Source organism: Dermacentor andersoni, chromosome 9 (genome assembly GCF_023375885.2).
Source record: "Dermacentor andersoni chromosome 9, qqDerAnde1_hic_scaffold, whole genome shotgun sequence".
Classification (NCBI taxonomy): domain Eukaryota; kingdom Metazoa; phylum Arthropoda; class Arachnida; order Ixodida; family Ixodidae; genus Dermacentor; species Dermacentor andersoni.
The window spans coordinates 52272112-52288524 of NC_092822.1; the positions used below are offsets into that span (position 1 = coordinate 52272112).

At 46.2% G+C, this 16413-nt stretch overlaps 1 protein-coding gene across 3 annotated transcripts; it reads left to right on the plus strand.

The window, feature by feature from the left end:
• Positions 1–394: 394 nt before the first annotated feature.
• LOC126528025 (ubiquitin-conjugating enzyme E2 W) lies at positions 395–15533 on the plus strand. 3 transcript variants are annotated; one of them, XM_055069087.1, is made up of 8 exons: positions 395–461; positions 527–741; positions 918–997; positions 1092–1183; positions 1767–1869; positions 8412–8567; positions 10939–11014; positions 14900–15533. In XM_055069087.1, exons 3-8 carry the CDS (start codon positions 920–922, stop codon positions 14911–14913), a joined length of 519 nt encoding a protein of 172 aa, XP_054925062.1. In that variant the 5' UTR covers positions 395–461; positions 527–741; positions 918–919; the 3' UTR covers positions 14914–15533. The 3 variants fall into 3 exon arrangements, with proteins under 3 accessions (XP_054925062.1, XP_050031830.1, XP_050031831.1); XM_050175873.3 differs by lacking the exon at positions 395–461 and having other exon boundaries at positions 479–741; XM_050175874.3 differs by lacking the exons at positions 395–461; positions 918–997 and having other exon boundaries at positions 480–741.
• The last annotated feature ends 880 nt before the right edge of the window (positions 15534–16413 follow it).

The window sequence follows — 16413 nt, forward strand, 5'->3', positions numbered from 1 at the left end:
TAGCAGGGTCGGTCGAAGCAGCCATACGTTCGGCTGCTCGGAAAAAGCGCCACATGGAAATCCACAGGAGCTGGAAACTTGGTATTGGAATTCTCTACCGGAGTTCAATTTTACTCACACCTTGAGGCTCATAAGTCATAATGCATATATATAAAACAAGGAAGAAACAAACTCAACACAAGTAACATGAGCCTGAAGGACTGAACGCTCTCGCTGGAAGCAGCGATGGGCACAAGTAGTATTAACTAACGCTTTGGACGTGAAATTGCCATTGAGAAAGAATAGCGCAATGGACTACAGCCCCTAAAGCCTCTGCAACTGCAGGTAGCATCATAGAATAAAGAACCAACCAATGTGGCAGCGGTAACGGGTACCAGGGTGGTAGCCGCCGAAGGGCGCTGGCTGAAGCGCGTGGAGGAATTGAATAACAGAGGTGGCGCCAGCTGTCTCTTCGATACACGGTAAGCGCTCACAGCTGATTGACACTTTGTCTAGCACTGAATACAACTCCGACGTGGGTTCGCAGGTTGTTCATCTCGCTGCAGTAATTTCTATGGGACTGTTTCTTTGCGATCCACCCGTGACGAGTGCCCCGAACCGTGCTTTCCTAGATGGTTTATCCTCGCCGCAGGAGCGGTCGGTGTGAATGATGGGACTCGTAGCCATGCCTAGGCTACCGGATTCGCCGTCCAAGTGAAAGGCCAATCGACCACAAGCTAAAACGCCATGGCGTCAATGCAGGTTGGTTTTTGAAGCTGTGTCGCTCCGTAGCTGCAACTATCCGAAAACAGATCGCCTATCGTTATCGCCTTCGCTGCCTGCTTTCGGTGTAGCGGCGTTCAGCGGACGCGATTGTTTGTTTCGTGTGGCCCGCGTAACGTAGAGCGTGCATTCTCTGCGTTTTCCATGGGGCCCAGAAATGGCGCTTCTCGGAGCAAATGCATGCAAGTATCTAATGGACGCTCCTTCCACGTCCAGTGCGGGCTGTCTGTTCCTAGTAGGTGCTTCCCCCTCCCCATTTTTTATTGTGCCGCCGCGATTTCACGACGAGGAATATGCACGACTGAAACGGAGCCGCCACTCTTTTACAGAAGAGGCTTCAGAAGGAGCTGCTCTCCATGCAGAAAGAGCCACCGCCGGGTGTGAGCGTAGACATGGACAACGTTGGATCCAACTTGACGCAGTAGGTGCCCCTCCTTCTCTACCGCGCTAGATCGTCAAGTTACCTGTTACATACGCCGGGCCTTGAGGCGAGCACGGGACAGCGCAATCGCGGCTTCCGGTGTCAACATCACCTGAACAGTCGCGCACCCGTTACGATGGGAAGTACTGCTTCCCTTGTGTCACACGACCCAGGGCATTCGATTCGTTGGATTCTATTCTTTGTCATAGCGTTTTCCATATCTCTCCTGGTATGCTCCAAAGGTCAGTGAATCAGAGATAAAGAAAGCACGACTGTTTTTAGTCCGCTTGCCCATGCCATTTGCCTGATTAGTTTGCACTGAATCTACTAGAGTTCGGTATTCACCCTTTCTGCATCCTGTTCATAAACATTTAGGTGTCCGACACAGGTAGGTGTGTGCTGTACAGCCCAGTACAAGCATTCAAGCTTACCGATAGTGATGTGGAATAGGGTCATATTTTTCAACAGGGAGCAATGTCTTATCCTTTGTGTCAGTGCTTCGATCAGCCTCAGTGGCTGCTTCACTTTTGTTTGGTGACGAATGCTGTGCGTGCACACATTTCTGCTGATTCCCATCTTGCAGGTGGATCGTTGACATGGAAGGTGCCAAGGGCACACTTTATGAAGGCGAGAAGTTCCAGCTCCTCTTCAAGTTTAGCTCCAAATATCCATTTGACTCTCCAGAGGTAAGCGCTCGTTCTCGAACACCAACTTGTGCCATAATGCAAAGTGATTAGAGGTATGGCAAGCATTGAAAATTTTTAACACGAATTGAATACTTCTGTTTCACTTGAAGAGTTTAATTGAAAAACAGTCTATTTGCTTACAGAATCTCATGCTCAGCTGCTCCTGCACCATGCAAACACTTCCAACCTGAAACTTTCATCTGCAGAGCTGCTTTTGTATATTTTTTTAAAACATACAATGTGTCAGTTTTGTCTACTTCATACACCCTAGCAGACTGCTCACAGAATCACAATAGGTTTGTTAGAGAATCATAGACTTGGCCAGTTCCTGTGAAATTGTTCAACTTTTTTCAGTTGAAGAATGCTAATGCTGCTCCGTACTGGCTCAAGTACTTGGCTTTGTTTCTTTTGTGCACAAAAAGTTGTATTCACATTGGTCCACATTTGCGTAAAGAGAGTATTTATGTGTGCACTTCAAGCATACTGCACCCTCTATGGCTTCCCTTGGCCCCAAACAACACTGCAAAAAAAGTTTGCACCCTTTGGGGTGTATTTCTGTCATACAACAATAATATCTGCCTTGCTTTAGTTTCCTTTCTTGGAGAACGCACTCACTGCTTTCCTGTCAAGAGTGCTATGTCACGCCAATAATGCACATGCCGTTCTTGACCTGGAAGCACTGGGCGCGTAGCAATAAAGAAAGAAAAGACATGCAAGATTGATGACATTATTGTTGCGTAACAAAAACACAACCCAAAGGGTGTAGCTGTTTTTACAGTGAATAATCGTCATCTGTCTTGCATGCCTTTTCTTTCTATATCTCTGTGCACATGGTATTTCCAGATCCTGAATGACATGCTTATTATCAGTGTGACATAGCATTCTTGACGGGAAAGTAGTGAGAGCAGAGTTTCCAAGAAAAAAAGTGCAAGCAAGACAGATGACGATTATTGTTTGGTGACAAGATACATGCCAGCTGCTATAAATTTTTTTTTTAGAGTAACATAATTTAAGTAGGGACGTGGCCCGCTAAAAGTTTGCAGCCTTTAGTGTGCAAATTCACACACAATACACTACTAAAAACTCTACACCCTTGGAAGTGTAGTTTTACTACACTCTTAAAACAATTGTACCCTTTGGGGTGTATATTTGCACCACAGCAATAGTCGTCTGCCTTGCTTGCGTTTCCCTGCGTGGAAATGCTGCGCTCACTACTTTGCTATCGAAAATGCCATGTCACGCAGATAACGCACATGCCGTTTGTGACTAAGAAGTGCCAGGCGCACAGTGTTAAAGAAAGGAAATGTGGACAAGACTATTGTTGTGGGTCGAGATATGCCCCAAAGGGTGCAAACTTCTTGAATGGTGTACACAACACTAAATTTGCATGTTTTGGAGCTTATATCCCCACACAACATTTTGTCCTCAAACGATAATCATCATTGTCTTGCTTGTTTTTTCTATTTTGAAACCTCTGCGTTCACTACTTTTCTGTCGAAAATGCTGTGTCATGCTGATAATCTGAATGCCGTTCGTGACTTGGGAGTACCGCACACGCAGGGTTAAAGAAAGAGAAAGTACGCAAGGTAGACGATAGTCATTGTTTGGGTACAAGATGTGCCCTTAAGGGTGCGAACTTTCCTTGGAGTGCTTAATCAGATTATTATTTGTGAGGAACGGTGAAAAAAGAAATGGTTGTTTCAATGTAAAGAAATGCATGCTAGATAGTCATTAAACCATCATCTTGCGTACATTTCCTTTCTTTTACTCTGTGCTTACAGGAATTTCAGGTCACAAATGGCATGAGCACATCAACATTACGTAACGTTCTCGACACAAAAGTAGCATGCACATAATGTTGAAGGAAAGGCACACAAGATAGGTGACAATTATTGTTTTGGGCACAAGATAAGCCTCAAAAGGTGAAAAAATTTGTTAGAGTGAACAATTATCGAGAATCTCTCTTTTCCCCATAGTGAACTCAGTAATTTCCTGTCTGGACTGCTATGGTTTGCTGAAATGCGAATGGCATTCCTGACAAGAAAGTCCCAGGTGGACTGTGTTAAGGAAAGGGAACACTCAAAAGGTTGGAAACTGCTGTATGGCAAAGTAACACCCTAAACGCTGTAAAATTGTTAAGGGCACATTCACACCGGCAACTTGAGGAGGTCGCGCGACCATTTGCGACTCGCAATCAAAAAGCGACCGAAGGCGACTGATGTTCACACCGGCAAGCCCGGCAGAGCGCGACCCGCAAGTCGCAATCCCGGAGATTATCGTTCTCAGCGAGAACTCTCGGAATCTACGCGGAATTTGAACGCGACGCCGGAGGAGGCCGGATGTAGACACACGAAAGATCACTTCCGGTGCGCCGCTGATTGGTTTATCAGTTTTGCGACCACGGTCGCGCGACTGAAAAATCGCGCAGAGAGCGACTGGCCCAAAATGGTCGCTTTTCAAGTAAGGCGACCGTTTGCGACCATTTGCGACTGGTCGCTTTGCGACCAACTTGGTCGCGCGACCACTGTCAGTCTCCGGTGTGAATGAGCCCTAAGAGTGTAGTCTTAATCAGTGTTCAACACTGTGCACCCATTCCTTTTTGTTTGCGGCCACCATGCATGTCCCAGCTTCTCATAGCTTTTCCGACAGTGAAGCAATTGTTGCAGGGAATTAAAGAAAGAAATACACACAAGCTTGTTGGCAGTTATTGTTGTGTGTGACGAAATCACATCCTAAACGGTATACAATTTTTAAGCACACCGCTTACCCTTAAGCCAATGGCATCAAAATTATCTTGGCAGTGAAGACATTAATAGTTGAAGTGTAGTACAGAACACCTAGTACAGTAGACAACACTGGAATACCAAAAGACAGATGTGAACAGTGGCAACCTCCTGCGACACGACTATTGCAACGACTGACTGCGTTCCACTTGCTGCAGTGATTGCATCCACAGCATTGTAATCTTCATGAAAATACTTCTGGCATCACTTTTTAAAGAATATAGTAGTGCAAAAACACACACAAGAATGCTTCTAGCACATTACAGTTAATTCCGGCGCCACACTGTTATTAAGTCTATGGTAGTATGTCTTCACAAGCGAATTCTCTATTATGATAACCTGCTATGCTAGATGCCATCAGTGCACAAGAGGGAGTGCCATATTGTCGGCCTGTGTATATATATTTGTATAAGTAACTGCGATACAACCAAGTGTGTCATTTTTGGACTGCCTCCAGAGTTATCGTGACAGGTGTAAACTTTGTTCTCATAGTAAAGTTCAAAGACATTTGCGCCAGAAATTTGCTATTTGATGTATGGTGGCATTAGATTTAACTCCCTCTGAACAATGTGAAGCATCTCTTGCGATCATACAAAGATATACAGAGAACCCTCATGTCCCATGTACATCTGATCACATGATGGTTCCTTCCTCTATTGTAATTGTCATGTGAACATAGGTCCCCGTTATTATTCTCGCATAGTGATTGTTATGATCAAACAAAATTGTGTTGACCTTTATTACTTGTTGCTTTGCAGTTTGGAAAGATCAACAGAACTGTAAAATGGGCACTGCAAATACAATGGTTGGCATTGCTATTCCAATAACTTAAAAAAGTACTTTGCGCTTACTGTTGCTTTGCTTTCACTCACACGAAATGTTGCAGCAAGATAGAACTTTTTATATATATGTCTATATTATTCAAAAATACATTGCAGAAAAAAAAATCTTCAGCCCAAAGCTGGGGCTCATTTTCATGTATACTGCTGGCAGATATCTGACAAAGTGAAATTGACGCCATGCGGCCTCTAAGCAGGTTTGCAGGTATCATTGTTAGGTGCACTTGGTGTGCTCTCTCTAAGCCCATTATGTAGCACTAATTCATTAAATAACTGCAATGCATCAAAGCTCTCTCCTTTACACATCACTTTGAAGTTACAGCGACAGTACTTAAATGGCCCCTCATCAGGTTTGGGCGTTTGATAAACAAGCAGGGCGCACAGATCATGCTCCAATGATTGCGTCTGCAAGATGTTACACCACTGCATGCCTCGAGCACGGCCTCAAATTCAAATAGCATCCTGCACACCTTTGCTTTCAAGGGAACCTCGCTTCCCAGCAGAAAGGCACCACACCAAAAGCAGCATCTGCACTGCGATGAATGAATGTGATGTCGCCAATTATGGCATGTGACTTTAGCAAATCAACCAATGAAGAGCATGCAAAACCACTGCTGAAAGTGCACCACGCAGCAAAAAATAAAATAAGAAGAAAGAAAATTGTAAAGAAACCATCAACAATAATTGGAGAGTTTTCGTTTGTCTGGAACGAGCTATGGAAAGAAGAATGATAGGTGTAACGTTAAGGGATTAGAAAAGAGCAGATTGGGTGAGGGAACAAACGCGAGTTAATGACATCTTAGTTAAAATTAAGAAAAAGAAATGGGCATGGGCAGGACATGTAATGAGGAGGGAAGATAACCGATGGTCATTAAGGGTTACAGACTGGATTCCAAGGGAAGGGAAGCGTAGCAGGGGACAACATTAAGAAGTTTGCAGGGACAACATGGCCACAATTAGTACATGATCGGGGTAGTTGGAGAAGTATGGGAAAGGCCTCTGCCCTGCAGTGGGCGTAACCAGGCTGATGAGTATGTCTGGTATTCCGGCAAGCAGGTGATTTGGGTGGATTGAATGGTGAGCGGGGATGTAAACGTGAGTGGCTGTAGTGGTGACATCACCTGATCTGAATTGTCTGTGAGCTTGCCTCCTGGCAGAATGGCAACACAATTTAGTTTCTCCTGTAGTTTTTGTACCAACTTGAAAAACTCTTGTGGTGGAATGCTCCTTCAGTTGACAATGTGTATATAACTAAATTTTCCTATGGGGCTTGGTGAGGGGCCCTGTAATATGCCGAATTTACATCGTATTCTGGCATCACTAAGCATAGAAGCGGTGAGACAGGTGCAGGTTTTCCGTATTTCTGAAAGCGTGGCACCAGATGGCTTGTCGTAACAAACAAAGGTGGAGGAAAACTCGCCCCAATACAAGTAGTAGTAGTGCGCGTAATATGTAATGAGTTCTCTGGCTACAAATACGGTGCATGTTAGCTGTGCAGGACTGTCATATTAGTTGGGTAATGAAAACATATTCTATAACTTGACTTATAATTTCTCGTTTACAGGCACTCATGACTCCAATATAAATGAAGATCACATTCTACATGAAAATACCTTTGTTACATCAAGTGTTTGTTAAAAGCCTACTACATGGTGATTGTAGCAACAAAATTGACAAGTATGAGGTTTACTTCATTTTTTGATGTCTGATAATTCATTCTATCTGTGTTGGTTACTTCAAGGTTTGAGTGTATTTAAAGAGGCCCTGAAACACTTTTCTAGCTAACCGTAGAATGGCCTCACTATTAAAATACATTGTTCCACAAATCTCGTGCAGCAAACGTTTTTCTAATCCTTCAGCTCTAAGTTGTTATCGCAGCGATATTCGGCTTTCTCTCTCTTTTCACCTCTAGTAGCGCGCTGGGAGCTACACAGCGGAGAAGCCAAGAGGGCAAAGCCCCGACTACAAGTTGAGTGTCGCGACGGCAAAAGCGCTCGTTGCAGCAGATACATCTGCCATCTCGGAGGCCACGCACATCAGACACCGCTACACGAAGTGCAAAGATGAAACTAATTTTCTGTCTGAGTTTGCAGACAATAATTTCATTTATTCAACTCCAAATTAGTAATTATGTATCACTGAGAATGTTCTCGCGATCATGAAATTGGCCGATAGCGTTGGCGGGCCAACTGCTTCGATGACGACGTTGCGGATGCGAGAGCAAGCAACTGTTCATCACTTTTGTCACAAGATTGTAAATTCCCTGCTGCATGCAGCCCAATATCATTGGGCTCACATGTTCACAGCAACCTCTACTACAGATCGGCATTGTTCTTTTTTACTGTGTTCAAAAAGTGTTTCAGGACTCCTTTAGGAATCTCTTTGCATGGTAATTCATTGCATATTCAACTATGCAGTGGACCAGGCCGACTGGAAACCACCACATCAATTTTGACATTATGGGGCTTAGCTTGAGATGTTGGCCCCCAAGAAGGCTGAATGTTGTTTCTCCCTGGCAGATTTGATAGTTTATTGACTGCTTATCGAAACCTGTGCACTCAACTATTTAGGTGAATGCTTCAGCTCAACCAATGGTACCTTAGATGTACTAAATTATTAAATTATATACTAAAGGACATAATCACCGCTAGAAAGACAAAACACGGAGAGAAACAAATGACAACAGTAACTGTGTATTTCTTCTTAGTGACAGTTACGTCCTATCAACCAGTGGAATGTGCTGCGGAATTAGTTTCCATTTCAGCGAAAACACGCTGCCGTCAAAATGTGGCAGTATAGCGGGTGTCGGCGGGTATGGAAACGATTGCAAAGAGTAGAGAATGACAAGTGTGGAGCCGGTATCTCGGCACTTTGTCAACTGCTTCTCTCTCTCTTTCTTTTTTTGTCACCATTGCTGCAGGTGACCTTCCTGGGGCCCAACATTCCGGTGCACCCCCACGTGTACAGCAACGGTCACATATGCTTGTCCATCTTGACGGACGACTGGTCTCCCGCCCTCTCCGTGCAGTCGGTCTGCCTCAGCATCATCTCCATGCTCTCCAGCTGCAAGGAGAAGGTGCGCAAGCTGTCTCGTCCGTGCACGCTTTGGCAGTGAAAGAAAACGTAACATTTTGACGGAATATTAAAGGAGCACCGCCGTGACATCTTTGACTTGTGTAGGGGTTGCACTCGTAAATTCAGGCCTCAATAGCTCAGATAAAGATTAGTTATCTGCGCGCACCACCCCCCTTTTCCCATGTGTGGACCTCATAAGTTGTGGCCACACAGCAGCGTCTCTGCACGGTATTGATGGTGTACACAGGTCCATATCAGTCTCCTCTTTGGTTGTGATTACAGTTGATAATCCTCCAGCATGAGGATTGTCAACTTAATCGTTGGCATTGTCACAAAATTCATTTCTTGGTGTCACGTAATTAGTGCCGTTGCCCTTTCTGGCTGCACCTGCCCACTACCGCTTACCACATTGTGCACCTATGTTGTCGCTTCCACGCCATCCAAAAAGCAGGCGAGTGATATCCACTGCACTGTTCTATTCACATTTTGCGTGAAAGCCTAAGGAGTTTTTACTTTTGCAACCTTACGCATGGCGCAACGAGGATGGCTTCACCTTTCAACAGCGCCATGTCGATGTGGCGCATAGAGGCTGTATCGTGCTGTGTGTCAGTCTCCTGTTTGCATGCTTTTGCTGCCGTAGACTAATCACCAGCAAAATTTGTATCACAATGCTTCACGGCCTGTCCTTTGGTGTTGTGGTTACATGTACAGTAGGAGGAGACAACATCACCTGGCTAATTCTACAAGAGATACTAGGAAGCGACCACTGCATACGAGAGTAGCTGTAGGAGTCACGAGAAGACAAATTGGACAAGCCAAGATAGCCTACTGGACTGCTTTTCGAGCAGAAAGTGACGAACAGCTTGGAAACATAACCACTTTCAGAGAATGGTGTCAAATCCTCACGGAAGTTCCAAACCATAGCATAAAACGCATAGAACAGACAGCAGACATACCAGAAGTAAACAGGGATGATCTTCTGCACCTCTGGATACCCAGACGTGGTCTAGTGAAATGCCGAAAGTGCCAGAAGCATAAAAGGAAGTTAAAGCTCAAAATTGCTCAAAACAACTGCCGGCATTTTCTGAACGGTAAAATAAGCCACCGAACACTCCATGTACTTCTCGAGACAACAGGCAGCGTAACACACCACACAAAACAACCACAGCGGATTCAGCACTAGATATTGTGGGTGCCGGGACATGCAGGAATAGCGGGGAACGAAGAGGTGGAGAGGGTAGCTCGAGGGTTTGCAGTCCGAGCACCCGAAGAATCCACACTCGAAAGTCTACCGTCTGTTCCAAATAAATACTCGGCTTTATCGGCACACTACAGGGGAACCAGGATACGATATCCTCCCCCACATAAATCACTCACGGGGGTGGAGGCCACTGATTAGGGACAGCTCCAGTCAGAAACTTTCCCCAACTTAAACTTACCGAGTAAAAAGGTACCCCACCAGATACGCAGCTAAACGCCCGGGGTGCGGTCAAAAGCCCACCTTGTATCACACCACATGGGAATGCCAGCTCATAACAGCAGTCCTCACAATCATAAATCCGCAGCAATGGGAGGCACTGCTGGCCAGTGACAGCTGTGGAGACCAAATTGGTCTTGTGTAGCGAGCACGCAGGGTAACTGAGGCCGTTGGAGCCCAGGACAAAGGGCCCCACTCATGCTAAACCCAGTCAAGAGTGTCTGAGAAGACCCTGACGGACTACAACAAAAGATCTTGCAGAGACCAATAAATGTTTTTGATGATGATTACATGTACAGTGCATACGAAGCTATAGTTATTTCATTGCACGACGTTGCGCATGGCACAACGTCCAAGTCTGCGTCCGTGTACAGCTTCATTTTGTAGCAGTCCGATTGTGGGGCACCAGATTCGAGCTGCTTCAGCTCCACAGTTGTGTGCTAGCAATGATGAATGGAGTGGTAAACGAAGCTGAATGAAAGGCTTCGAACAAACTGGTCGTAGAGCTCTGCAAGCATGTCGGTTTGTCAAAGCAGATACAAATTTATTTACATTTTATTTATGCATGAGGCAGACCAAATAAAGTTAGACCCAAATTTATGAGGAATAAAAGTGTGGACCTTATGCGAGAATACACTGTAGTTTCCCTCGTCACCGACCTCCTTAGCCTGATTGTTTGTTCAGGTGGACCCCCCTCCCCACTTTGAGTACTAATGTGCAAATATGATATAGCAGCCCTAAGAAAGAGCTGAACTCTTACCGAGTGCTTTGCTTTTTTGTTTGTGGCAGTTCTGCTAAAGTATACTTGGGAGAGAGGTCAGAGATTTCAGAAACAAGGCATTTTCTAAGCAGACTGCAACATAATGCTTCTGTTTTCTTTTTTTTTTTCTTGCAGAAGCGACCCCCTGACAACTCGCTCTATGTAAAGACCTGCAACAAGAACCCCAAGAAGACCAAGTGGTGGTACCATGGTGAGCCTGCTGTCCACTCTGCTTTGTCTGTATCTGCCATGGTGGCTAAATAGCCACACTGTTTTGCTGTCGAGTCAAAGGACCAGATTATCGTTTCAGCAATCACATCCTCACAGGAGTATAGCACCAAATTGCCCATACTCCTTTTCATAACTTGACAAGCAATGGTGTGGAAGTTACGAAAGTAGTGCGGACATACAAGTCTCACTCTGGGCTTATGGCTCTGGTGGTGGTTTCCTTATCTGCGACACATTATACAGAATAACTACAGTCGACCCAGCGATAACGAAATTGGCGGGGAAAGTGAAAAAAAAATTTGCGCAAGAATTTCGTTCTTGCGCAATGAGACGGCAAAGACAGGGAATGCGCTGCAAAACGGAAGTCAGCTGTCATGATAGCATTAGCCTACTTTGGCGAGCCTTGTTCGAGGCTATCCCGAACCACATCGGCAACAGCACGAAGAGCGCCTCATGCTTTGCATATAAGGACATCAGGGGTCTACTTCGAAACTAATAATTCTGGCAAAAAAAAAAAAAACTCGCCTTATACAGTTGAACACACTCATGATGGTACCGGTTCTAACAATATATCGGTTATAACAATGAGAAGGTGCTGCACCGTCAACTACGGTATGTTTTTCATGGCGAAATAACTCGCTTACTACAGTGCCACGATGCCGCATTATCGTTTATAACGATGAAGTCTGGTTGCTGGGTGCCAGTGCCGAAAGGTAGTGAAATGCTAATCCCTTGAAAAGAAAAACAAAACAAAAAATTCGAGCTGCTGCACGATGGCCCGCTGCCACAACAGCCGCCGTGCGCTCATTTTAACGCGATAGTGTTAAGAGCCCCGTGTCGCAAAAAAATCCGGCATCGCTGTCCGGTGTCAGACTCGGTTTCAGCAAAAAGATTTTCGAACCACCCATACCCAGGCCCTCCATGTGGCACAAGGAAGTTACTGAACTAATTGAATTTCTCAAGCTAAAATACTTGTGTGATGATAGCGTCAGGTTGTAATTTGACTAGAAAACATAATTCTGCTACGCATTAACTCAAAGAAACCCCTTTTTCCAGCATTTCTACTATTCATAGACCGGCCACGGCGTTTGCCATTTGCGCACGCCGGCTCGCAAGTATCTTGGAAACTACACAGTGCACCCTGTTCCTTGAAATACCTCCAGATGGCGCTTGCCTCCGCCACATCGCAGCGCACACTTCTAACAGAGAGCATGCCTTCATGCATAGTATTCATGACCAGTGTTTCCCAGTAAACATTACGGTTACATACGCTCCAATTGCCGGGAAGTGTGAGAAGCAGTTGGGGATCTTTGAATGCTATCGCATTCCACTCTTAAAGGGCCCCTCACCAGGCCTGGCCATTTTCAACTGACAAGTGCAGAGCATACAATGTGTACTAGCTATCGTGTCTGCTAAATATTGCTTCGCTATGCGCCAGGGAAAGATCTGAAATTTCAAACCGAATGCCGTTTGCCCTTCCCTTCGCGGCCGCTGTGCTCTAAGCTGAAGGGTGACTGACGTACACGTGTTTATGCTGCGACACCACTCGTAGTGACATATGACCTCGAGACATCTCTTATTTCTATAATCTGTTCCTTGAATAGAGAAATAATAAAACACAAACCGAATGTCTGCATGTTTTTGTTTTGCTTCGCCCAGCAGCAAGAGAGATGTACTTCCATTTCATCTGCTTGTTCCCATGTCGTGCAGTCGCGTGCGCAGACACTGAAACTATGTCATTTTCTACCGTGTTCCAGCATGCGCTCATGCTCTGTGATCCGCTTGTGTCTGCCTCAGTATTTGTGTAGCACTGACTTATACTGCTAGTCAGGTGTCCTTGTGCACTGCGCGCAAAATTGTGCGCTGTGCGAAACAAGACAATCACAACAGCTCGCACATGATGCCATCAGCAGAAGTGCGTCGCACCGCAAAAAATGCGAGGGGGTAAAAGTGAAGGCAGGGCCCATGTTTCTTGAGCTCTGGTATGGGACAATGCAGGGAAGGAATTTCACTTGCGGAGGCTAGATGGGGCAAGTGGAGAGACTGTCTCGCTTGGCAGTGGCGCTCGCCTCCTGAAATCATGGGTTCGCTGCGCCGAAATATTTATATCTCGGCTATTAATGAACTGATTTGCAAAATTTTTGCAGCAGAATGCTCCCTGGAGGACACGTAACAACTTCTAGCATATAATTTGCTATGTGGCCTGGTGAGAGGCACTTTAATTAACTTCATCTTAATTACCACCAAAAGTTGAGGGTCCGACTTTTCCAGCTCTCTCCCATCGCCCTTACACCCCTCCAAACACAGATGGGTTGTGCCCATAGCTCTACGCTGCACCACTCTCCAAAACACGAATGGACCGTGCCAACTGCGCTGCTCCCAGATTGCTTGCTGGCACAGGTTCAGCACAGTTCTGTAAACAGCTTTAACCGCTTGCTTGTTGGCTGTGTTGAAATCGTCCCTGGCCATGTGGTTTCTCAACCTCGTTTGACTCGCCACCGAAATGGTAGATGGCTGATCTGCCCGCTGGTCATCAGCAGTGCACGATGTTGCCGGTGAAATAAAAGCGCATGGCTATAGAATTGTAAACTAAGTGCTTCTAACCAATGAGACGACCGTCGCAAACGTGCTTGCACCGGATAGCGACGGCGACAACGGCAGTGATGACGCGGTAAGGCAGGCTGCCTCAACGTTGTCCTCACAGGATTCCCGGCAGACAATTGGGTCCCTCCGGGGCTTCGCTTCTGTGAGGAACCTTCCGCGGAGCACCTGGTTACCTTCAAGAAGGATGTAGGCAAGCTTCGCGTAAAGCATGCAAGGCTGACAGACATAAGGTTTTCTCGTGCAAGCCAGTGAGAAGTACGTGGAGAGATGCCTTGTGGCGATCTCGCCTCAGCATTCTTTCTGGATTTCTCAAGCGGACAAGCTGCCACGGCAACCTTCTCACATTTTTTAAAAGGCCCCTTTTGGGGCCACCAAAGCAATGTCTCGGCGAAGTTCACATGTCGCTCGCAGCCTGTAACTCCTCTTTGCAGTTGTTATAGCATTGTCATTCTTTAACGCCGACAGCCGCAGCTTGTTACATGCAATTGGAGTGCCCAGGAAGCAGTTAAACGAGCAAAGATAATTAGCAGCCGGATGGAGGAAAGTGGTGGGGCCTCCTCGCCATTATAGTTTTCTCACATTAATGTTGTTTGCTTTCGCTTGGAGATTTTCAGATTATTTTACATTCTGCCTGATTACATAATTTAGTCTTACTAATTTAATCAACTTCTCAAGTATTATAATTAGATGAAAAATGTCAATGAGAAAAGTGTTGAGCGCCAGCCCTGCCATCTCCCTATTTTGATTTTTTTCATGCAACCCTGTTATAACAATTGTCGGTTATAACAATGGAATTTTCATGGCACTTGAATATTGTTATAAGTGGGTTCGACTGCATTTAAATAATTACATTCGTCTGGTGTACTATCAGCACACATTCAAACGTGAACGATCCCACAATTACTCCAATGCATTGTTATGCTAGCAGGTTCACATCCATTTGTAACAATGGCTTATATTCACGCTCAAAAACGTACACTTGGGATTACTGCACACTTTGGAACTGGCTACGCAGTAATTACATGTCACACTTCCAATGTAATTACATGTAACAGGCATTTTGATTGGTCATTTCCTGTTGGCAGTTCAAATTTTGCGTTGATTGTGCATTAGAAAAATCCCAGGTAGTGAAAAATGTGCTCTTTTGGTGATGGTGTGAGCAGAACCACTTCCCCAGAAGACCCGTGCCAAAAAATGTTGCACATTTGGAACAAGATGTGCTAACCTCAGTGCTCTCTTTTTCCTCTGCTTTGCCATGCTGCAGACGACTCGGTCTGATGCCAGGGGGGCACCTCCTATCTCACCACCACCACTTCCTCTAGTCACGCTGCCCTGATCGCTTGGTCGGTGCCGCCGTCTGCCGCAGTGAAATAAATCGCTCGTCCAGCACGTATCTGTGCCCCCGAGGCAGCAGAAGCAGGCTCTGTCGGGAACAGCAAAAAGCCTCACCTCTCTTCACTTGGAACGGGCGACACCAGATGGCAGCGGCAAGGCTCCAAGAATGGCATCTGGCTACCTCCACGTGCTGCCTCGCTTGGGGCAGGCCCCGAGGCACTTGGTCGGGCCAGACCAGCCTCTACAGCTACTACCGCACTGGACGAATAAACCTTTCTTTTTTTCTTGTTATTTTCACCGCAAGCTTAGGATGCAGCCACTGTCTACTAGTGACTCGCGTTGCCAAGGCCTCCGATGACTCACTGGTCAGGTGGCTCTAGCCAGCCAATGTGACCACCATCAGTGAACGGACAAAACCTGTGCAGATAAAAAAAAATGAAAACAAAAAGCCCGTTGGAAAGACAAGTTGTAGTAGTGCCGTCAGTCGCGGACGTGTGTGTTTTCCCTTTTAAGCGTCGTTGTGCGATGTATGGCGTCTAGGAATAAAGACCATGCCAATTTTACGCCGGTGGTCTGTCTGTCTGTCTGAGAGAGAGAGAGAACAACTTTAGTGAAAATGCCTGCAGAGTCGGTTAGGCTCCCTCCACGCAGGGAGGACAAGCTTTTACCGCGACGCGGCCACTACGTCAGTCTCGTGCATTGTGCTCCTCGAGGTCTTGGTTCCTCGCTACTTCCGCGGATCCGAGAGGGCCGCCGCCCCCTTCCTCGGGGTGCTGCCCCCCTTCTCCTTGGTTTCGCGAGGTCACTGCCTCTCTAGAGCTGCCGAGACCTGCTGGACGGCCTTGAGTTGTGTATCTTGGTCATATCTCCTCGTTGCAGCCTCTAGCTGCGGCGGGATCGTCGTTTTCTTGCTGGCTTCTCGTGGATTTATGCTACAGTCCCAAAGGATGTGAGCCGCGGTGGCTCCCTCCTTAGCGCACAGTCTACACACGTCACCCGCGTACACGCTCGGACACACGTGTTTAGCTAGCACCGGGGTGAGCAGGGACCCCGTCTGTAATTGCCTGTATAACACTGCCTCCTTCCGGGTAAGCCCCGGGTGAGGTGGCGGCATAGTCTGTCTGTTAAGTCTGTACCACTTCACTATTTCGTTGAAGGTGGTCATCTTGTCCTTGGCACTGCTCCGCGACCAACACTCCGAGTCGGCCGTGCTTGCAGCTGCGCGGTTGGTTAGTCCTCGCGCGGCCGAGTTGGCCATCTCGTTGTGGTCTGTCTGTCTACAAAAAAAAAAAAATTCAGCGACCTGTGTAGAGACTTAAACATCTTTAATTTCCGACCAATGTTGCTTTTTTTACCAATGCCAATCTCGTTCACTGGCTAATATAAGCATTGCCACAGCCATGTCTGTTGGGGTGAATTTCTGTATTGAAATTCACAAAAATT